At 33.6% G+C, this 23,784-nt stretch overlaps 3 protein-coding genes across 3 annotated transcripts; 2 read left to right on the top strand and 1 right to left on the bottom strand.

Moving 5' to 3' along the window:
- The first annotated feature begins 28 nt into the window (after positions 1-28).
- On the top strand, positions 29-14,431 carry LOC113521975 (dynein axonemal heavy chain 12). The gene is made up of 2 exons (XM_026907672.3): positions 29-986; positions 2,217-14,431. Exons 1-2 carry the CDS (start codon positions 852-854, stop codon positions 13,881-13,883), a joined length of 11,802 nt encoding a protein of 3,933 aa, XP_026763473.2. The 5' UTR covers positions 29-851; the 3' UTR covers positions 13,884-14,431.
- Positions 14,432-14,689: 258 nt separating this feature from the next.
- LOC113521854 (uncharacterized) lies at positions 14,690-17,395 on the bottom strand. Its single transcript, XM_031909903.2, has 4 exons — positions 17,278-17,395; positions 16,573-16,714; positions 15,728-15,903; positions 14,690-14,783 (listed from the first exon to the last, which is right to left on the bottom strand). Exons 1-4 carry the CDS (start codon positions 17,347-17,349, stop codon positions 14,697-14,699), a joined length of 477 nt encoding a protein of 158 aa, XP_031765763.2. The 5' UTR covers positions 17,350-17,395; the 3' UTR covers positions 14,690-14,696.
- A 2,372-nt stretch (positions 17,396-19,767) lies between these two features.
- LOC113521603 (probable splicing factor, arginine/serine-rich 7) lies at positions 19,768-23,727 on the top strand. The gene is made up of 4 exons (XM_026907180.3): positions 19,768-20,624; positions 21,256-21,416; positions 22,365-22,505; positions 22,841-23,727. Exons 1-4 carry the CDS (start codon positions 19,926-19,928, stop codon positions 23,616-23,618), a joined length of 1,779 nt encoding a protein of 592 aa, XP_026762981.1. The 5' UTR covers positions 19,768-19,925; the 3' UTR covers positions 23,619-23,727.
- Positions 23,728-23,784: the final 57 nt, after the last annotated feature.

Raw genomic sequence — 23,784 nt, 5'->3', positions numbered from 1 at the left:
ATTTCAACCAAATATACAATTATATCCGGTCTGACTTCATTAGTAAATTGAAGCTTATGGGGGCTTCTATTTAGATCGACATGATGATGAGAAATTGTAGGCTGAATAAGCTGTGTATTGAAAAAATATACCACAGTATCTGTCTTCTAAGCTTCTAACTTAAGGTAACTTTATTTGAACGATTTAGAAAATAAACTACAATCAATGGAATCCACTGCCAACAGCAGTATTTCTGAACCAATACATTTTAATTTTTAAGAAAAAGATATTACTTTTTAAAAGACTGGCAGTACATCTGCAATTACTCTGGTGTAACGGGTGCTCATGGGCGGCGGTAGTCATTCATCCGCAGGTGAGCTGCGGGCTCGTCTTTGTATTTAATAAAATACAATATTTTTTAAACGTTAAAAGAAAATATTTGCAAAACGATGTATAGAAATCCATTGTATCTAGATTGTACGTAAAACTGCTGTACACGGCGCTGGTATATTCATTTTGAACTATTCGACTCGTAGTGCATAAATATGTTATACTTAGTGTATGGTTCGACTCAACTTTCTAGCCCATACCGTAATATAATGAACTTTTAACAGGTATCGAACAAATTCCATACATCGAAAGTTGTCAGTCCAATAAATAGGTTACAGGTAGGTTGTTCAAACTTTTGTTCATTTTAATTTTGTTTTAGTAACATTACAAGTCAATCACCACGTTGCCATGGTTATATTATTGAGTTCTTCAATAGAATATGCATTTGTGTATTACAAATTTGAATGCAATATTTGATGGAGTTTGTCGTTTACTTAACTTTAATTATGTTTTAGTTGCAAGTATTATTGTTAATTTAGAAAATGAATGAAAGTGAGCTGAGGAAACTTTTACAAACAAAGAATGGGTGTCGGGTTCCCGTCATGCGACCTATACCGGATGTTCACAAGATGGATAAACTGCCCTTTATACCGCTACCACCTTACAACAGAATTAAGGTAATATTCGAGTTGTGATATATTGACTAAATACAAACTACCATAAGTACTGACAAACAAACATTGGACACGTAAGCTATTCAGTGTTTCTAGCTAGATAGGTAGGTACTTATCTACTACTGAGATTTCACCAAATGGAAACCTGTAAGCCTAGGCATTTACCCAAAATATCATTGAAAATGCATGTGCACTTTCAGTGGGATTTCCTCTATTGGACGCAGGGACAGACAAATGAGTTTCTTGTTGAGGTTTTTCTCGGTTATAGAATTATCTCTTGCAAAGTATATGCTATTCAAAATATTTAAAAAACTTGCGAAAAGAAAACGTAAGTATGAACTAAATGACACTAATCCATTAAAAATTTCATGTGATGACATGGCTTGAATACATGTGTCATCACTTTTTTCGTACATAAGAGACGACTACGGATTACGAAATATATACAATACAAGGGGGGAAAAGGGATTGTTAGTAATGGAGACTAAGAATCCCATTGCTAGCAATATATCCAACCAGATCGACCTCCTCGCGGTTCCCCCTGGAAACTATCATGACAAATTTCTGCTGAATTCATCATGATGGGCTAACTGGCCTGTTTTCATCCTCATCGATCACCCTTCACTGGTGCCCTGCCAGCGTATCCCATTAGCGCAGGCGAGGTTACCACTCCATTTTCATCCAATAAAAAAAAAAATACAATACACTAAGTACTAAGTAGGTACTTTTTTATGGGTGATAATGGAATGGTAACCCCGCTCGCGTTATCAGTATACACTGGTGGGGTACCAGTGAGAGACGATAGGTAAAGATGTAACAGATCAGTTAGCTCATCCTGATGAATTTCACTAGAATTAACCAAGATGGTTTCCAGAGAGAACCGCGTGGAAATCGACCTGATAGGGTATATTGCTAGTAATGGGGATCTAATAGCAATGGAGCTATTAGATCCCCATTACTGGCAATCCCTTCCTCCTATTAAGTAGGTACCTACTAGGTACTAACTAGGTAGTAGGTACTTGAAAAATAAAACCCTATAGGTAGGTACTAAGCCATACGACCAGCATGATTGTAGGGGTTTATTCCCAATCCCCCCTCCCTCTGAGAGACTGTAACTGGAAGGCTATTATTTATTTTTTATTATGATGATAATAAATATTTAAAACAACATTTTCGTACTTGTGTTTTAATATAAAATCTGTTTTATCAATAAGGACCCTTATAATATTACAGGACAAACAAGCAAAATTTCGTAAAGTTCTTGAAGAGAGAGCATGTCAGAGAAAGGTGGAAATTGCTCGACCGCTACTGCAGCCCTGTGAACGTGACCGTCTTGAGATTTCACAATCACGCCATATAGCTGTTCTGCGTGAATGTGCAGAAAAGATACGGTCTCCCCCAATGCTCAAATCATGGGAAAGGAAAATATGTAGTCTAATACCTTTAAAGTTACGTCAGACATTTCCTTCTATGATGGAAGAATTAATTGAAGAAAGTAAAAGTGAATGGAATCGCAACCTTCATGACCTTGCTGTTAAAACTATTATTCGCGAAGTTCCTGGAGTACCTCGCAAACGTTACAAGGAACCCTATTTCAAATTTAGAGGTATCACCGAACTCTATGACAAAATGGTTAAATATAGAAATAAACTTCAGGATGGATCACTTTTTCTGCATCCATTCATTCGGTTAGTTCTTGAATCATCAGAAAAGACGTTTCCTAACGCTATAATTGATTTAGCAAAATACCGAGCTAAAGGGCCCATGGATTTAGAAGAATTTCAACTGAATATAATGGAAGTAATCAAACGTGCTGATTATTTAGTATCGAGTACTTGGTATTCGATATTGATAAATTGGTTAAAAAATCCGAGATGTCTTAAAGGTATGCGACCAAAAAAAGTACCTGAATTCGTAAAATGCGCTACTAAAATGATATCCATGCAAATACAAGAATTAATGCGTAGATCTATTGACGCTATTATAGAGTCACTAAAAGATCCCGACTCAGTACCCATTTTAAATATTGCTTTAGATTTTAATGGGGAGTTCATATATGATCCATCTCTTGAAACTGTGTATAGTGTATATCATAGTATTGCAGATGCAATCTGTCATATTTCTCAAAGACTAATGCCCATAGAGCAATATCTTAAAATATCATACAGTTACGATGCGTTACCTGTACAGTATAATGAATGGTTACACAAAGACGGTCACGAAAGATTGCGAAAACAGTTAGACATAGTGTTCACCCCACTTAATCAATATTTAGAACGATTAAGGAATGAATATAACATGCTTTATGGAGCTCCAGCAAAAGCCACTGTTATAAAATTTATAGAACAAACTGAAGAATTTAATTTGGGCCGAGACAAAATAAAGTATTTTCAATCCATAGATTCTCATATAACTGCAGTTTTAGAAAATGAATATTTTAATTGCGCTGTAGTTTGCCAGCTAAGAATGGTTGATGGCTTAAAAAGAAAAGTCCTAGAATTCGTCAATGATATAATAGCGGGCATAGTGAAGACACACATGGAAGAAAATTATAGCATTTGTTCTGAGTTTGAAATAATAGCAGCAAAAGCTTTAAAAGAGCCAGAAAATGCAGCTGAGTTGATAGAACAGGGTTTGTATATTTTACACGCTAAAACTGTTTTAGTCGAAGCTTTAAAAGAAAGAATTTTATCTCAAATCAATATAATTTCTAATCTTTTAGAAATGACCTCATTAACTCCAGAACATGTTGCATGTAATACTCGAACTGTAAATTGGCTGACGGATATCAAACCCATATTTGAAAGAAATGCTGCGGCTTATGAAACATTTAAAGCAGAAATGGAAGAAAATCTTCTAGCAAAGATTGCATATCTCAATAAAGAAGTTTTAGAAATGACACCTTATTTAGAACTTCTAGACAACATGGATGATATTGATCATACCCTTGAATATTTAGAATATTTGAGAAAACTTGTACATCGTTTAGATGGCTGTGATAAGCTTGTAGCATGGATAAACAACGAAGAAGCAACTTTTAAATTTCCATTAACAAATTACCCTGATTTAGAAGAGTTAAAAGATTTTATTTTACCATTTCATAGTCTCGTTTATTTAGTCCATCGCTGGAAACGAAGTTACTACACATGGATGGATGGACCATTCGAATACATGGATCATGATCAAATTGAACAAGATCATGACTTTTACTATAAAGAATTTTTGAAATTATCGAAGAATTATAAAAACAAAATTAAACAACAAATAGCTGAAGGCATCGAGAAACGATTTCAGGGTCTTGTCGATGATCCCGATGTTAATAATCTTCCCGCTCCTATGAAACTTTGTGCCCAAGCTATTGCCGAAATAAAAAGTTGGAGGCCAAATGTTCAAATGGCTCACATAATGTGTAATCCAGCATTAGTGCAACGTCATTGGGATGAAATGTCAACCATTGCAGGTTTCGATCTTACTCCTACAGCAGGTACTACATTACGTAAAATTATAAATTTCAACCTGTGGGATGACATTGATCAATATGAAATTATAAGCGTGGCTGCAACTAAAGAATTAGCATTGATAACTAATTTAAATAAAATGATAACCGAATGGACAGATATATGTTTTAAAACCAGCCTTTATAAAGACACTGGAATTTTTATATTATCGGGTCTCGACGATATTCAAAGTGTTCTGGATGAGCATATTGTTAAAACAGTTGGTATGCGTGGTTCTGCATTTGTCAAGCCCTTTGAAGCTCAAGTAAGAGCATGGTATGACAAAATTATGAGAATCAACTCCACTATTGACGAATGGGGCAAAGTTCAAAGTCAGTGGTTGTATTTGTTACCTATATTTTCTTCCAAAGATATAGTTGCTCAGATGCCAGAAGAGGGAGTGATGTTTATGGAAGTCAATAATATTTACCGTCGGTATATGGGTTCAGTTGATAAAGACCCTCATGTTCTAGAAATTGCAGGTGGAACTGGAGTATTGGAGTCATTTAAAACTGCTTCCGCATTTTTAGAAAAGATCAATGATGGTGTTAATAATTATTTAGAAAAAAAGCGATTATATTTTCCTAGATTTTTCTTTTTGTCAAATGACGAAATGTTGGAAATTTTATCTGAAACAAAAAATCCTCTAAAAGTGCAACCACATCTAAAAAAATGTTTTGAGGGTATTAATAGGTTAGTTTTCGATGAAGAATTTAATATATCAGCCATGATATCTATGGAAGGTGAACAAGTAGAATTCTTAGATATTATAAATGTAGCCGCTGCTCGTGGTTCTGTAGAAAAATGGCTAGTTCAAGTAGAAGAACAAATGCTTGCTGCAGTTAAATCAGAAACTGAATTGTCCTATTATGATTATCCAAATATGGGGCGCGTAGAATGGATACTTTCTTGGGAAGGCATGGTGGTGTTAGGGGTATCTCAAATTTATTGGGCTGTGGATGTTCATGAAGCATTAAGTACTCATAAGCTAAGTGAACTTCAAGCGTTTCATGTGCACTTGACTAAACAACTTAATGAAACAGTTGCTGTTATTAGACGTACAGATTTAACTAAACTTAACAGTATTACTGTCAAGGCTCTTATTGTTATTGATGTACATGCGAAAGATGTAATATTTGAACTAGTAGGAAAAAATGTAACTGAAGTTACTGATTTTCAATGGCTAGCACAATTACGGTATTATTGGGAAGAAGAAAGAGTATTTGTAAAAATTATTAATGCTACTGTTAATTATGCTTATGAATATTTAGGTAATTCAGATCGGTTAGTAATAACACCTTTAACAGATCGTTGTTATCGTACTCTAATTGGTGCATATTATCTACATTTAAATGGCGCTCCTGAAGGCCCAGCTGGTACCGGTAAAACTGAAACAACAAAAGATTTAGCCAAAGCTCTAGCTGTACAATGTGTCGTGTTTAATTGTTCCGATGGGTTAGATTATAAAGCAATGGGTAAATTTTTTAAAGGCTTAGCTTCTTGTGGTGCTTGGGTTTGTTTTGACGAATTCAATAGAATCGAAGTCGAAGTTTTATCCGTCATAGCACAACAAATTTTATGCATTGTACAAGCAGTAAGACAACATTTAGAAACATTTGATTTTGAAGGTACTATTTTAACTTTGAATCCAGCTTGTTATGTTTGTATTACAATGAACCCAGGTTATGCAGGACGTTCAGAATTACCGGATAATCTCAAAGTATTGTTTCGTACTGTTGCAATGATGGTTCCGGATTATGCCATGATTGGCGAAATTTCATTGTACTCGTTTGGATTCATTGATGCTCGAAATTTGTCCATTAAAATAGTGACTACATATCGTCTTTGTTCCGAACAGTTATCATCGCAAAATCACTATGACTATGGTATGCGTGCGGTTAAAACAGTTCTATCTGCTGCGGGTAATTTAAAAAGAAGCTTTCCAAATGAAAGTGAAAGTATATTATTACTTAGATCAATTACTGACGTTAATTTGCCCAAATTTCAGTCTTTTGATGTGCCTTTATTTAAAGGTATTATATCTGATTTATTTCCTGGAATTACATTGCCAAAGCCAGATTATTTAAACTTTTTAAATGCTTGTCATGATTGTTGTAAAAAAAATAATTTGCAACTAATGGAATGCTTTTTAATTAAAATTATTCAAACATATGAAATGATGATTGTTAGACATGGGTTTATGTTAGTCGGTGATCCATTTGCTGGTAAATCGGTAACTTTAAAAATTTTGTCTGAAGCATTGACTTTAATGGAAGAAAGAAAACAACCTGATGGATGTGCATGCACTTATAAAGTTTTAAATCCAAAAGCTGTTACGATGGGTCAGCTCTATGGCGCTTTTGACCCTATTTCTTATGAATGGACAGATGGGATTGTAGCTACTATGTTTAGAGATTTCGCGTCTGAAGATACTCCTGTTAAAAAATGGATAGTTTTTGATGGCCCTGTGGATGCTGTGTGGATTGAAAATATGAATACCGTCTTAGATGATAATAAAAAGCTTTGTCTCACATCGGGAGAGGTTATGGCTATGTCAAATGTTATGTCAATGATTTTTGAAGTAATGGATCTATCTCAAGCATCTCCAGCCACAGTATCAAGATGCGGTATGATATACATGGAGTCATCCTCACTTGGCTTTATGCCGTTTTATAAATCATGGATTAATACTCTCAACCCAATATGGCTAGAAGAAAATGAAGAATTTATTTTTAACATGTGTGAATGGTTATTTGATCCATTAGTGTACTACATTAGAAAATATTGTAGTCAGCTAGTGACTGGTGGAGAAGTAAACTTAATTATTAGCTCTCTTCGTCTTATTGAAATGTTAATGGATAATGCAATAGAAGGAGAAGAAGATACGAAATACACGAGGACGTGGTTTTTAGCATCTTTTATGACTGCGATGGTGTGGGGAGTTGGAGGAATACTAACTAGTGAATCCCGTGAAAAATTTGATGATTTAGTTAAAGAATATTTCAAAGGAGAAAAAGGTATTCCTGATAACCTAGACCGCTTGGATATATCAATACCTTCTGAAGGCATGTTAATTGATCATTATTATATGTACAAAGGAAAAGGATGTTGGAAACCATGGTCTGAAGCTGTAAAGTCTGTTCAAGTAAAAGAACAAATCAATCTCCTACAAACTGTAATACCTACTTTAGAAACTGAAAAATACATATTCCTTTTGAAACTACATACAAAATTTTCCAAACCCCTGTTACTGATCGGACCCACTGGAACAGGCAAAAGCTTTTATGTTCAAAATTTTTTAATGAATAGTCTTGATATGGATAAGTATACTCCTGGTTTCATTACATTTACGACTACTACTTCTGCTAATCAAACACAGGATTTAGTTATTTCAAAACTCATTAAAAGGAGAAAAAATAATTACGGCCCCACTAAAGGTAAACAAGCCATAATTTTTATTGATGATATGAATATGCCGGTTAAGGAAGTGTATGGTGCACAACCAGCAATAGAATTATTACGGTTGTATTTTGATCATAAATATTGGTATGACCTTAAAACAACAGAAAAATTGTATATATACGATACATTTTTTTATGGTGCCATAGGCCCTGTTGCTGGAAGTCGTCAGTTGATATATCCACGAATGTTACGGCATTATAATATTTATTCTATAAATGAATTTTCAAAAGAATGTATGTCTAAAATATTTACATCTTTATTACAACTTGGTTGGAGAAGAAATGGATTTGGTCAGGATACACAACCTATAATAGTTAACATAATCAGTGCCACAATAGAAATATATGATCAAGCAACAGAAACTTTAAGACCAACGCCTGCTAAATCACATTACATATTCAATTTAAGGGATTTTTCAAGAGTTATACAAGGTTGCGCTTTATTGAGAAAAGAATCAGCTGATAACAAAAAAACTTTTACAAGAGTTTGGGTTCATGAAATTATGCGAGTATTTTATGACAGGTTAGTTGATGAGGAGGATCGTAGCTGGTTTTTTGGAATACTCAAAAAGTCTACACGTGATTTCATGAAAGAAACATTTGAATCAGCTTTAGATACTTATCAAGAGGATAATGGAGAAGTTACACAAGATAGTATAAAAAGAATGATGTTTGGTTGTTACTTAGATACTGAGAGTTTAGAAGGAGAACGACGTTATGAGGAATTGCCTTCTAAAGAATTATTTTTGAACGTAGCCATATCAATGTTAACTGAATACAACTCCATGCACAAAGCAAAAATGACAATAGTTTTATTTGACTATGCTTTAGAGCATTTATCTAAAATATGTCGTTTACTATCCATGCCCTCTGGAAATGCTTTATTAGTTGGAGTTGGTGGTTCTGGGCGTCAATCGCTTACACGATTAGCCAGTACCATTTTAGGACAGCAAGTTTTTCAGCCTGAAATCACAAAATCCTATAGTGTTAAAGATTGGCATGATGACATAAAATTAGTTCTTCGTGAATCTGGCGGTTTAAATAAAGACACTACTTTTTTGTTTACTGAAAGTCAAATTAAGGAAGAAGTATTTATTCAAAATTTAGACAGTCTCTTAAATTCTGGAGAGGTACCTAATTTATACGGTCTAGACGAGAAGCAAGAAATTTTAGAATTGGTTCGATTAGCTGCGCAAGGAGGAAATAGAAATTTAGATATAAGCCCGCTTCAAATTTTGTCCTTTTTCGTAGGTCGCTGTAAAGCTAAGTTACATATTGTATTATGTTTTAGTCCTATTGGGAGCTCCTTTAGAACAAGATTAAGGCTTTATCCATCCTTGGTTAATTGTTGTACAATTGATTGGTACGATAGTTGGCCTGAAGATGCTTTAGAAATGGTAGCCCATCATTACATGGTGAACGTGAATGTACCGGACATAGTAAAATTATCCGCTGTTATAGCTTGTAAACAGTTTCATGTGGATGCACGTATTATTTCTGCTGACTTTTATAGTAAACTTGGAAGAAAAACATACATTACATCAGCTTCATATCTTGATTTAATAAAATCATTTACTACTTTGACAAATAGAAGACAAAGAGAATTAAGAGCTGCAAAATTACGATATACAAATGGCTTAGATAAATTAGGGCAAGCAGCAGAAGTGGTGTCAATTATGCAGCGTGATCTTAATGCGTTAAAACCACAGCTGATTATTATGGCAGCTAAATCAGCAAAAATGATGGAAGAAATAGAAGTGGAAACAGCTACAGCAGATAAAGCTGCTGCGCAAGTAAGGGAAGACCAAAAAGTTGCAAATGTACAAGCAGCTGCAGCTCAAGAATTAAAAAAAGATTGTGAGGCCGATTTAGCGCTAGCTCTACCTATTTTAGAAGATGCAATAGCAGCATTAAATACATTAAAACCTAGTGATATAACTATTGTAAAATCAATGAAAAACCCACCAGCTACTGTTAAATTAGTTATGGCTGCTGTATGTGTTATGAAAGGAATCCCTCCTGATAAGATTCCAGATCCAGACAATCCAGGAAAAAAGATATTCGATTTTTGGGGGCCAAGTAAAAGAATTTTAGGTGATATGGGGTTCTTGGATTCCTTACGAAATTTTGACAAAGACAACATACCTGTAGCCACAATGCAAAAGATTAGAAAAGAATATTTATCAAACAAAGATTTTAAACCTCATATAATTGCTAAAGCATCTGCAGCAGCTGAAGGTTTGTGTAAATGGATAATAGCTATGGACATGTATGATGCTGTTGCTAAAGTCGTAGCGCCAAAAAAGGCCAAATTAGAGGCTGCGGAAAAGGAATTTGCTGAAACTATGGCAATATTAGAAGAAAAAAAAGCAACTGTAGCACGTTTAGAAGCTAGATTAGCTGAATTAAATGAAGCATTAGAAGAAGCTAATATTAAAAAGAAAGCTTTAGAAGATGAAGTACAGTTATGTATAGATAAATTATATAGAGCGGAAAAACTGATTGGTGGTTTAGGCAGTGAAAAAGTTCGTTGGACTGCAGCTGCTGAAAATTTGCAATTACTATATGATAATTTGGCTGGAGATATATTAGTTTCTTGTGGTATAATTGCATATTTAGCTCCTTATACATTACCAGTGAGGATGGAAATGATTGATAAATGGCGTGCACTCGTTATTAAATTAGATATGCCACATTCTGAAGTATTTTTGTTTAAAGATATTTTGGGGTCTGATATTAAAATTCAGAATTGGTGTATAGCAGGATTACCGCGTGATTCTTTTTCAATTGATAACGGAATAATTCTAGATAATTCGATGCGATGGTCATTATTGGTTGATCCACAAGGACAAGCTAATAAATGGATTAAAACTATGGAAAAATCAAATGATTTACAAGTACTTAAATTTACTGATGAAAATTATATGAAAGTAATAGAAACATGTTTGGAGTATGGTAAACCCGCTTTGATAGATTGTATCTTAGAAGATGTTGAAGCTCCTTTAGACCCAGTTTTGCTTAAACACACTTATGTTCAAGGGAGTAAAGAATTTATAGCTTTGGGTGAAAATGTCATAGAATATCACCCCAATTTTAGACTTTATATGACCACAAAGTTGAGAAATCCTCATTATTTACCAGAGGTATTCAATAAAGTAACCCTCATAAACTTTGCATTAACTAAAGATGGATTAGAAGATCAATTACTAGGCATAGTTGTAGCTAAAGAAAGACCAGATTTACAAGAGAAAAGAGAAAAATTGATTATTCAAGGAGCTGCTAATCGTGCAGCACTTAAGCAAGTTGAGGATGATATTTTACGTACTTTACAGGAATCCAAGGGTGATATTCTAGAGGACGAAACCGCAATAGAAATTCTAGACTCTTCTAAATTACTTGCTATAGATATAATGAAAAAGCAAGAAGCAAGCTTAGAAACAGAAGTCATAATAGAGAAATTTAGACTCGGTTATAGGCCAATTGCTTCTCATTCTGCAGTGCTCTATTATTGTGTCACTGAATTGCCGAATGTAGATCCCATGTATCAATATTCATTGACTTGGTTTATTAATTTATATATCACATCAATCGAAAATGCTAATAAATCCAAAGATTTAGATAAAAGATTAAAATTTTTAAAAGAAACCTTTACATATAATTTGTATAGTAATGTTTGTCGATCACTTTTTGACAAAGATAAATTGATGTTTTCTTTTATCATGTGTTCGAAAATGATGCTGTCTACAGATAAAATGAATCGTGATGAATATTTATTTCTTATAACAGGTGGTATAGCTGTAGAAAATCTTTTGAAGAAGCCAGTCGAATGGTTATCAGATAAAAGCTGGGATGAAATATGTAGGATAAGTGACCTACCTGCTTTTACAGGATTTAAAGACCAATTTATAAGAGACGTTATTAAATGGAAGGAAGTATATGACGATTTAGAACCTCACAATAAAGCATTACCTGGTGGATGGGATGACAAATTAACTGTCTTTCAAAAATTATTGGTTATTAGAGTTTTGAGACCTGACAAACTAACTACTGCATTGTCCGACTTTGTAGAAAAGCAAATGGGCAAAAAATATATTACACCTCCTCTATTTGATATTAGTAAATCATTTGGGGACTCAAATTGTCTTGCACCATTAATATTTATCTTATCGCCTGGTTCAGATCCAATGGGAGCTCTGATTAAATATTGCGAAAGAATGGGTTATTTACATAGATTCAATTCGATATCGTTGGGTCAAGGACAAGGGCCTATAGCTAGGTCAATGATAGAAAGAGCACAATTAGAAGGTGGATGGGTATGCCTACAAAATTGTCACTTAGCTGTCTCTTGGCTTTCTGTCCTCGAAAAAATTGTTGAAGGATTTAATTTAACAAATACTGACCTTAGTTTCAGATTATGGTTAACTAGTTACCCATCTGATAAATTTCCACAATCTATATTACAAGTTGGAGTAAAAATGACAAATGAGCCCCCTACGGGCCTTCGACATAATTTGAATCGGTCATATATATCCGAACCATTAAAGGAACCTGAGTTTTATGAAGGATGCCCTGATAAAGACAAGCCTTTTAGCAAATTGCTATATGGCATAAGTTACTTTCATGCCGTAGTGCAAGAAAGAAAAAAATTCGGTCCACTAGGATGGAATATACAATATGGTTTCAATGACTCTGATTTTCAAATATCAGTTATGCAGTTACAAATGTTTTTAAATCAGTATGAAGAAATTCAATATGTGGCTATAAAATATTTAACAGGTGAATGTAATTACGGTGGTCGCGTCACTGACGATTGGGATCGGCGGTTAATAGTCACAATACTTGACAATTATGTAAATACAGATGTTGTTAATGACCCAAATTATTTATTCTGTGAATTAGGTTCACAGTATGGATTACCAAGGCGATGCGAGTATCAAGACTATCTCAAACATATTGAATCTGTACCTGTTAATCCACCACCTGAAGTATTTGGGTTACATATGAATGCTGGAATAACTCGTGATTATTCCATTTCTATGGCACTTACTGCTGCTTTGGTTCTCGTAGAAGGAACTGGATCTGGTGATGAAGGTGGAAATACAGAAATCATTCTCGTTCAAATGGCATCAGAGATTTTGTCGAAATTACCTCCAAAGTTTGATGTTGAAATTGCTCAAAGAAAATATCCGGTCGATTATAATGAATCAATGAATACTGTGCTGGTTCAAGAAATGGAAAGATTTAACAAATTATTGAATGAAATTAAAAATTCACTGATGGATCTTCAAAAAGCAGTAAAAGGGCTTATCGTTATGTCACCTGCATTAGATTTACAGTCAAATGCAATGCTCTTAGGCAAGATACCGGAAAACTGGCGTAAAAATTCTTATCCTAGTTTAAAACCGTTGCCAAGCTATGTAACAGATTTTGTTGAACGATTGGCTATGTTGGAAGACTGGTATCAAAATGGCAAACCACCAACATTTTGGCTATCTGGTTTCTTTTTCACCCAAGCGTTTCTTACAGGTTCAGTTCAAAACTTTGCTAGATCTAAAAAAATCCCCATAGATTTACTCACATTTGATTTCGAAGTACGTAAAGTTGATTATGAAATAACTCCTCCAAAATGGGGTGTGTATGTCCACGGTTTATTTATGGATGGAGGACGTTGGGATAGAGAAACATATGCCATCGGAGAACAATATCCAAAAATATTAAATGATAGCATGCCAGCACTTTGGCTGTATCCAAAGTTGAAGAAAGAATTTCAAGAGGGTACGCGATATAAATGTCCTTTATATAAAACATTAGAGAGAAAAGGTGTACTTGCGACAACAGGACACTCGTCCAACTTTGTGTTGGCCTTTTTCTTGCCTTCTGATAAACCTTCTGCACACTGGATAAAAAGAAGTGTAGCGTTATTACTTCAGCTAGATAGTTAATTTTTAATAAAAATTATAATCCCTACTAGACCTATATTTGAATATTCTTATATTAACTTTATATATCTTAAAGAATATAGTTATGTGTGGTTAATATACAGGTGTTACATATAGTAGATAGTAATATTTATTTTGATTCCGTGATTCAATTTATAAGACAACCTGTCATTAGGTACATTATATCGATAACGGAGCTATGGTTATTACCTATCATTCTAGATTTATTCGGACATATCTGGACTTTTAATCTTTAATCTTTTTTCAGTTACACCACTTTTTTAATAGAGGAAATCGCATTGAGATCATTTATCAGTGAAGCTCTTAACATTCACTTACTATGATTTTTGACAAGTCTCTACTTGTTACGACATAAAACCAATTTATATGTATATATAAATCCTTCTGATGTACCTAAGTGAAAAATATCTAACACTTCTCCTCTTTCCATACTTATCTTACCTTCTGTTGCAATGTTTATTACTTTGTTGTACTTGTGTGTTACTGGGTCGTCTTTATTAATAAATTTATCGGACGCTTTCAATATGACATATGGTGATATATAATAATATTGTGAACTGTATAATATTTAATATTTATTTCTGTTGCAAACTTAATTTGTTTGTAATATTTTTCTTTGTCCATTGTGATAATACTTATTTCTTATTTTATTTAATTTATAGTTAATAGTCAATATTGAAATTAAATTATTGATTTAATACAAATATGTTTTATTTAGATAAGGAAGTTAATATACACAGGTAATCAATATTTTTAATATAGACAAATAACAGATTTTTAAAATTGAGTTACTCTCTAATTTTTCTTCAACAAATCACGTCTGATGTTTTCTGTTTGAATCAATTTTCGTCGTAGCTTTAGCATTACAGCATTATTTCGTTTCTGAAGAATAAAAGATTTATTTAAATAAAGTTATACCTATCGTATAATATAATATCGAAACAATCGAAAAGATAGACTGAAATTTGGCGGTTTCTCAGAATCCAATGCGTACGTAATTTAAATTAAGATAAAGGTATGGATCCGAAATAAAAATGTTTCTGTACGTTCAAGACAAAATGTTCAAGAGAAGATGTGGAGGGGATTTTTAGTAAAGTTGTTAACGACCCCATTGCTAGTAATAATAAGTACCACACGATTATTATGGGGGACATATATACAGTGATATATATATATTGAATTATGAGGGACAAAGCAACGAACATCTAGGAGTAAAGCACTCAGAATCGAGCCAATTTAAAAAAGTTCGTTTCATGAATTGGCTGTAATGAGAATCGAACCCGGAACCTCATTGTGCAAACACAAAACAACAACCACTGCGCCAGGGAGATTGGCAGTACCTATATCAAAATTACAGGGTACGAGGCAACACCATAGTCCTCAGGAATTCTAACGTATCAGAAGTAACATGAATATTTCAGTGTATTCTGTAATTTACACGACTTTGCTCATATTTTATAGGTGCCGGTTATAGCTTTTCATCAGGTACCGTAAAAAACTGATGAAAACCATCGTTGTAAATTCATAATGAAATCACCACGATGGGCTAATTGACCTAACTGCATCCTCAATTATCATCCATCATCATTGGTACTGCAACAGCGTATCTAGCACAGGCGGGATCAGTATTTTAAGTATTTTCAGCCCACAAAAAAGTTGGACGATTCAGTACGCAGATAAATGTATGTCTCAGTAAGACCACACGTGAGAAAATGACCATAATAGTCATGCATCATACATTATAAATAATGTTGCCTATTTTATCTATGTCTTGACTACATTCTGCGCGTTGTAAAGCTAAAACTATCACATAGAAATAATCGTACTTTTAAGACAACACATTCGCGCTCAATATTATCGCATTCAAGTTCAACATTTGCGACATCTTTAGCTCGCTGTTCATTTTCTTCAGCCGCCTCTCTTTCTTTTTGTTTTTCGACTTCCTGTTCTACAGCTTCCTTTTCTCTCAGTTCTTTTTTGTAACTTTCGAAAATATTGTGTTCTGAAAAGCAATGCCTTGTTAAATAAAAATATTGCAGACAGATGACCCTAAACCAAAGATGTAGGACATAATGATTCTTCCTTCTGCCCTTTTCCCTTGTCTATTAATGGTCGACGTAATATGTTCTTAATATGTTCTTCTTCCATTCATCTCTATTTGCATGTTGTCCTCTCACTAGTCACTCCCTTTCTGACCATGTCATCATTCATATAGTGCAGCCACCTCTATTTGGGCTTTCTTTTGCACTTATAACTATTCACATTCATACATTTCCTACCACTTTCCTTCACATCACATGTCCATGCCATGATAAACGACTACTTCTCATCTTCTCCATTATTGGCACTACTTTCAAACTTCCTCTTATATGCTTATTCTTTTAAATTATCCATTCTTGTCACATCACACATCCATCTCAAAAATCATTTTAGTTTTATGAAGTCATATTTCATCCATCATTTTTACGGGCCAGAAAATCTAATATTTTATTTTCCTTAAAATGGTAATCGTTGCTGAAACATATGAATATCATAAAATATAAAATACATAATATATGTTGCCATTTCTCAAGGCGTTTTAGTGCTTATAAATAATACTATCTACCTCTGCTATTTTCATTTCTCTGTACCTCTTATATCTACAACAAGTCTACAAACTAATTTCACAAACCTTTAGCAAACATTTCTTCGAAACCTTTTGTATGACAACGAACATTATCAATTTGCGATCCTATTTTGGTCATTTCGGATGTTCTGCATATGTCGATCATGGATATTTGATATTTATATTGTGACAATTTATTTTTTATTATCTACACACAAACAAACAAATAATATTAATCAATATCTTTTGAAACTGAGATGATAATGGCTGAGAGGTTCGAATCCGTAAACATTAGAAAGTGAGATAGTGTCAGCTTAGGTACTCCTTATTCTTATAATCATCAAGATGTTCATATACTTAAGTATGTGGTTATAAAGAAGTTGTGCAAATATTTCTAAATTAGACATTAGATTTTCTTGTCAGTATAACCCCGAAAAACACCCATAAATATCTCTTACTTGTTATTTTTGCTGTGCTCTATCTAATTAAACGATCATGTGACCATATGGTTTGTAGAAACATTTAAAATCTATCTATATGTTTTCAATTCGGCTGTAACCTTTTATATTTGTTACCTCTTAACTCCGTCAGTTCTAAACTGAATTGAAAAATTCTTTTACTTACAGCTTGCTTCCAAAGAAATTTTATCATCATCAGATCAGTAGTTTAATTTTTAGATCAAAATAACTGGTTTTGTCACAATGGAAACCAGTTTTTGTAGGACACATTCTTTAATTATAAGGTCTGTTAGAAAATATATTATTCTATTACCAACAGTTGTTGTTTTAAAATGTTTATATCGGTGTTTACTGTGTTCAATTCATCAGAATAGCAACGCTCCATGTTGCGTAATTTACAAACTTCCTTTTCTTTATATAATTTTCGCTTTGTTGCTGCAAAACACGTAAAATAATGCGAACGACTACCTCTGTATGTAAATATGCACTGTACATTACGGGTATAAATTAAGCAAATAATGATACATACATATTTATTAATAGTTTTTGTGAGATGCAAGTTATTTTTATCAATAAAAAAATTATTGAGGCCAAAAGATATGCCATATTATAATATTCTGTTCACAAGATATTACCTACACTAAGATTCTCTGTGTCATGTCTTTTGCTTACAATTATCAAATTTTTAACAATTAACAAAGTTTAGTTATATATTTAAATATTCCGAGTTTTTTTTTTATTTACCTAACTGATTATAAAAAGGAGGAGGTAATAATTTTTTGTATTGTAAAATCAATTATATTTATGTTACATAATATCTTTGGCCTTTCTCTTAATTGAAATTTCTTAGGACTCTACTTATTTGTACAGTTTGAAGTTATATTTTTTTAAAAAAAATTGTAATGGAAACAAACTGACGGACCTCCTGATGGAAAGAGGTAGCCTTCACCTATAGACATGATCAGCACCATGGATCCCAGAATACATTGTGACATATATTATTCTTAATGTTTTACCATTTTAGTGGATTATATGGGACACAGCATTATAGCAGAACAACTCATATCTTAGACTCGAATATAATACTCATATATTCTGAGATTTTAACTCTATCTACTTAATTCATACTAATATTATAAATGCGAAAGTTAATAAATATATAGATGTTTGTTACTCTTTCACGCAAAAACTATTTCTTATATGGTTTTGAATCAAATTTGATACACGTGTAAGTTATATCCTAACCTTACCTAACATGTAAAATATTTTTATTTTGACTAGCTTATACCAACGATTCAGTCAATGTGACTAGGATATATCCCCTGACCAGGACAAAAAGTAATAGGTACTTTTTATCCATACAGGTAATATATGTATACCAAATTTTATGACTTGTTAAGGCGTTAGAAGGTAACAAAAATAAACTCAGTTTCACATATATAATATCAATACAATAAAAAAAAAACTACTATATTAATAGTGTAAGGATGCACGAATGGCGAAGTCATGGGAACCAGTTAGTAGAAAATATTTTTAAGCTAACCAGATAATAGTTTTAATTTTAAAGATTCATTCTCCTCAGTAGACATTTCAATTAGATATTGTTTAAATTATTTATAATACAAACATTTAATTAGGTTTGAGCACCTTTATTGTTAATAATAAATCAATAGTCCTTAGATTTTTGATTTGGCGCGTAATTACTACATATGTTTTTTTTTCTCTTCATATGGCACGCCACAAAGTGCGTCCGCTAAAAACAAATCTACATATATTTTCATACTGTGATTATTTCTTGTAATTGTTTATATCTATCAAAGAGTATAAGTATCTATAATAAGTTTATTATTATAATCTTTTGGAGGAAATAATAAAGAGTATCTATCTATGTACCTATTTAGCATGGATTAAGGACCTAAATCTACTTGATCTACAGAGTTTTTACACACAAAATTTTATGCCTCATAAACAATGCATAATCACTTTGTAATCAATTGCTAATTGGAAAAAAAATATATAATTGCATGATTGCACTCTAACTGTTGAATAGATTAGGTATTTTTTTTAAATGGATGATAATGGAATGATAATCCCACCTGCGCTAATGATATACACAGGTGGGGCACCAATGAGATATAATAAGTGAGGATGAAAAGGCAGGTCCCTTAGCCCATCGTGATCATAGACTTAGTATACCGTACTGTTTTACATTATATAGATAAAGTCATCATCTACAAAATATTTTTTACTTTTCATAATCATATTAGCTTTTACCTGTCTACTGCTGAACATAAGGGGGGTTTTGCCGGTAGTTGCCATTAGCAGGCGGATTGACAACCGCAGTTAGGCTTTGGAGATGTTTTAAAAGGAGACGTTGCTGCCAATCCCTTGCTCTCTCTTAGTCGCCTTTTATGACACCCACTGAAAAGGAAAGAGTGGCCTATTTTATGTCGGGAGTCCGCGAGACATAGATAGAGTACTTCTCACATGCTTAAAAAGGCATGACAGATATGTATGTATGTATTATGTCGAATATATAATTTAGTAATGTAAAATTTGTTATTGACTAATAATTGACATGTCAAACATTTTCTATACACTAGCCTGCTATGAATTGAGAAAAAAAGCAACTGATGGTGTATCTTTCTTCCTCTTTTTACTAATTATATTTGCATAAAAAGAACGGAGATAACCATATGATTTACAGTTTTTATTTTATCATTCCTTCTATATAATTCCTTGTTCTTAGATAATTATAGATAGTCTATCTAATCTGTGATATAATTTAGTCTGTAGACAGAATGCTTACTTTTTTTTTAATATCCAGTGCAAATCTATTCGCGATATCCACGCTTTTTTATTGTTACGATAATGTAGAACTTTACTTTATTAATCGCCCATTTTAGTGTTTATAGTTTCAATTATAACATATGAGTACTGTTTGTGAGTAATCCTTACAAAATGGTTTCCGGAAATACAAGAGTGATACAAGTAACCAATATCGCGCCGCAAGCGACGAAGGATCAGATGCAAACCCTCTTTGGTTATTTAGGTAAAATAGACGACATAAGACTTTATCCAACTATTAGAGACGTATCTTGTCCCGTACAATCGCGAATATGTTATGTAAAATACTACGATTCTGCAACAGTAAATGTTGCACAGCATATGACCAATACTGTATTCATAGATAGAGCATTGATTGTAATCCCGATGCAGTCAGGAGAGATACCAGATGAACATAAGGCTCTAGAGATGTCAAGCAATGGTACCCTAGTACCCGGCCTGAGCAGCGTGGAACCGCGTCTCCCAGCACATGTTATCAATGCTTTAGAGGGTGTACCACCTAACCAGGTTATTCAAACTCATGATCCTAAAATGGTAGCGGCAGGATTACCGCCGTACCCACCACTTCCAGCTGCTTATGACTCAAGGAAAATTGAAGAGATTAGAAGAACACTGTTAGTTGGTGAATTAGGCAACTTGACCCATCAACATTTGATAGACCACTTCTGCCAAGCTGGGGAAGTGAAGTACTTGCGATTCTGTGAACGAGATGCTGACAAGCTTAAATATGCTTTAGTAGAGATGTCAGAGCAAGAAAGTGTGATTAAGGCCCTGCAACTGAATGGCTCTACTGTGGATGGTCAAACTATTAAGGTCAGATTATTTATAAAGGTTATTTTATAAATGTCACAACTAAAATCTACACCAAGTTTATGAGTAACAATAATAAACAATTCTAGTACTATTATTGAATTTTATTATAATTTATTATATAGTATTAGCTTAACTATGACGCTAATATAAACTATGTTTTCTAAGGAATAAAAGCTATAGATATAGCTTAATCCTTTCATTGTATGAAATCACAAGCAGTATAATCATATTTATAAAAAATCCTTTTTATGTTATCAAATAATCAAGTCATGTGATACAAATACAACCAGTTTATCATGCATGTAAAATTTACTAGAGATTCACTGCAGCACTTTCTGAAATAATTTGCATAAAATGTGTTAACAATTCACAGAAAAAAGAAGTGCATATTATTTACATTTTCTTCATCATCATCATCATATCTGTCTTTAACTGTCCACTGCTAAACATAAGTCTCGCCCTTGGGGGGGTTGCTAATAATTGTCATCCTTAGTGGGTAGGTTGGCCTTTGGAAATGTTTTAACAGGGAAGCTGTAGACCATTCCTCAACCATAATCACGGGAAAGAAAGAGGTGGCCCATTCTATGTCTGGACTGACACGGTAATTTACATTTTGCATATTAATTTTTAGGTTCATCATGCAACTCAGGCTATTTCTAAACCACAAACAAAGAGCAATGAAGCAGCACAGCGAGAAATTGAGGAAGCAATGTGCCGTGTAAAGGAAGCCCAGAACCTTATTTCTGCTGCTATAGATCCTGTTATTGGTCTGCTTTCTAAAGACAAACGAAGGTATATAATTTTTTTATGAAACTGGAAATGTCAAAGGATAGGAGGGCCATCAGCTTGGATGACCCTCCTGTTCGAAAGTGGTTAGTCTTATAAATTACATTATAAATATTACAGAACACTCTGTTCATGATGACTTTCATGTGTTACTATTTCTAATTATTATGTCATGTTCAATACACTGTAATTTCACTACCACCTCTCAAACCAACACAGCCTTGCGAGTACAAGTTCTCAGTGGTAGAATTATGAATGAAACAGGTACTCATACACATGATGTTTGTATCGAGTCTCCTTTTGTAAATGTAACCAATCTTGTTTAATCTTAGTGACAGATTGGCTCTCCTCTTTTCAATCCTCCTTAACAATTCATTTTTAATCCTTACTGTACAAAATATTAACACTATATTGTTTCCTGGTTTACATTATTTTATCTACTTTTCTGATAATCACATGCTAGACAAAAGAAATTATTTCATTTATATGATAGATTTCTTTTAGGAAGTTTACAATAAACAGAGGGCCTATCATGAAATGTTTTCTGAAATCTCAGGGCCAAAGGAAACACAAATTTCATGTTAAAATTACATAATACATACTGTTTAAAAATATTATTCATTTGGACTTTTATGGTAGCATTAAAGCTGAATGAAATGTTAATCTATATTTATTGGACCAATTTCGGTATAAACAAAAATTTGTAATAGGCCCTGGTTTTTGTCTGTGTGTCTTGTCTGTATATTGTAAAGTCAGGTTAGCTAATTAAAGTATTATATTGTATAATAATGGATAAGAACTTGATAATAACTTAGTAGATTATGTACAACTACACCAGTAGTTGTAGTGCTAAATAACTTGCCATTTATTTGATGGAAAGTAAACTATGGTTTAAGTACAGTTTTTGTTTTATTTGATTGTGTGAAATATATATGAGTTATATGAATGTTTTAGAACACGTTCCCGGTCGCGGTCGCGTCGCCGGTCACGGTCGCGTTCGCGCCGATCCCGTTCGCGACACCGCAGCAAGCGCTCCCGATCTCGTTCCCGACACAGATCTCGGCGCTCGCGATCTCGCCATAGACACCGTACCAGGTAATTAAAAAAACTCTTTTAATCGCAAAAAGTATAAGGATATATCTAGTTTTTTTTTTCTCAAAAATGTATAATAATAATATAATAATAACGATTCGTACATATTTTTGTGGTAAAATCGGGAAAGCGTAAAATTAATTAAACTGTTTTTTTACCATAGACAAAAGAAGTCCATTGTTACCATGGCCTGTCTTCTTATTTCAAATTACCATTCTTATTTACTATATAATAAATTTATTGTAATTTTATTTTATTTTTATTGAATATGACAAATCATTATTTGTAAAATACCATAGTTATGGAAAACTAAATTTACTTAATGCGATATTTTACAGGTCGCGTTCGCGTCATCGTAGTTCTCGCCGCTCACGTTCCAGGTCTCGTCACCGTAGTACTCGTTCCAAGCGAGATCGCTCACGTGATAAAGATCGCGATCGCAAGGACAAGAAAGACTCCAACGATAAAGAGAAAAAAGAGAAATCCAAGTCACCTGCCAAAGAAATTGAAAAGGAAGAAAAGGAGGAAGTTAAAACCGAAACTTCTGAAACCAATGGACATGGTTCTGAAGAAAAATCAAAGGCATCTACTCCAGCAGATGATAAAGAAAAGGAAACTGAAAAAGAAAAAGAAAGATCACCTTCTAAAAAACGGGACAGGTCGCGGTCTCGTGAGAAGAAACGTGATCGTTCTCGTTCTAGAAGGTCAAGATCCAGATCGCGTAGAAAACGCTCACGGTCGCGCAGAAGGACTCGATCTCGTGATAGAAAGAGGTCCCGGTCCAGAGATCGTAAAAGGTCAAGATCTAGAGACAGAAAGAGGTCACGCTCGCGGGACCGAAAGAGATCCAGATCCAGAGATAGAAAACGCTCAAGGTCGCGCGATAGAAAGCGATCGCGTTCAAGAGATAGAAAACGGTCTCGTTCCAGGAGCCGTCGATCTAAGAGCCGATCACATAGAGACTCCAAAACTCCTCATGATCGCCGAACCAGAGACAAAAGCCCTAATCTCCCAACCGTAGAGGAAAAAGATACTTCGGTGGTAGAAAATAAAGCTCCTGATATAGGCGAAGAAAAGAATTCACCAGATAATATGGATATCTCTAACTCTCCATAAATTTTGACATTACCTTACATTATGGATATTATTCACGGTTTCTTTTTTATTTAGGAGTCATACTAAGAAATGTGTTAGACTTTCTTTATTAATAAATGATATGACTTAATTGTTACTTTTATTTTACAGCTCAATAGCATACCGTATCAGCTGTTAACTGTCTACT

This window comes from Galleria mellonella, unplaced genomic scaffold (assembly GCF_026898425.1).
Source record: "Galleria mellonella isolate WM207_F2 unplaced genomic scaffold, CSIRO_AGI_GalMel_v1 utg63, whole genome shotgun sequence".
Lineage (NCBI taxonomy): Eukaryota > Metazoa > Arthropoda > Insecta > Lepidoptera > Pyralidae > Galleria > Galleria mellonella.
The sequence above is the reverse complement of the archived record's forward strand: the minus strand, read 5'-3'. Positions and strand labels throughout refer to the sequence as shown.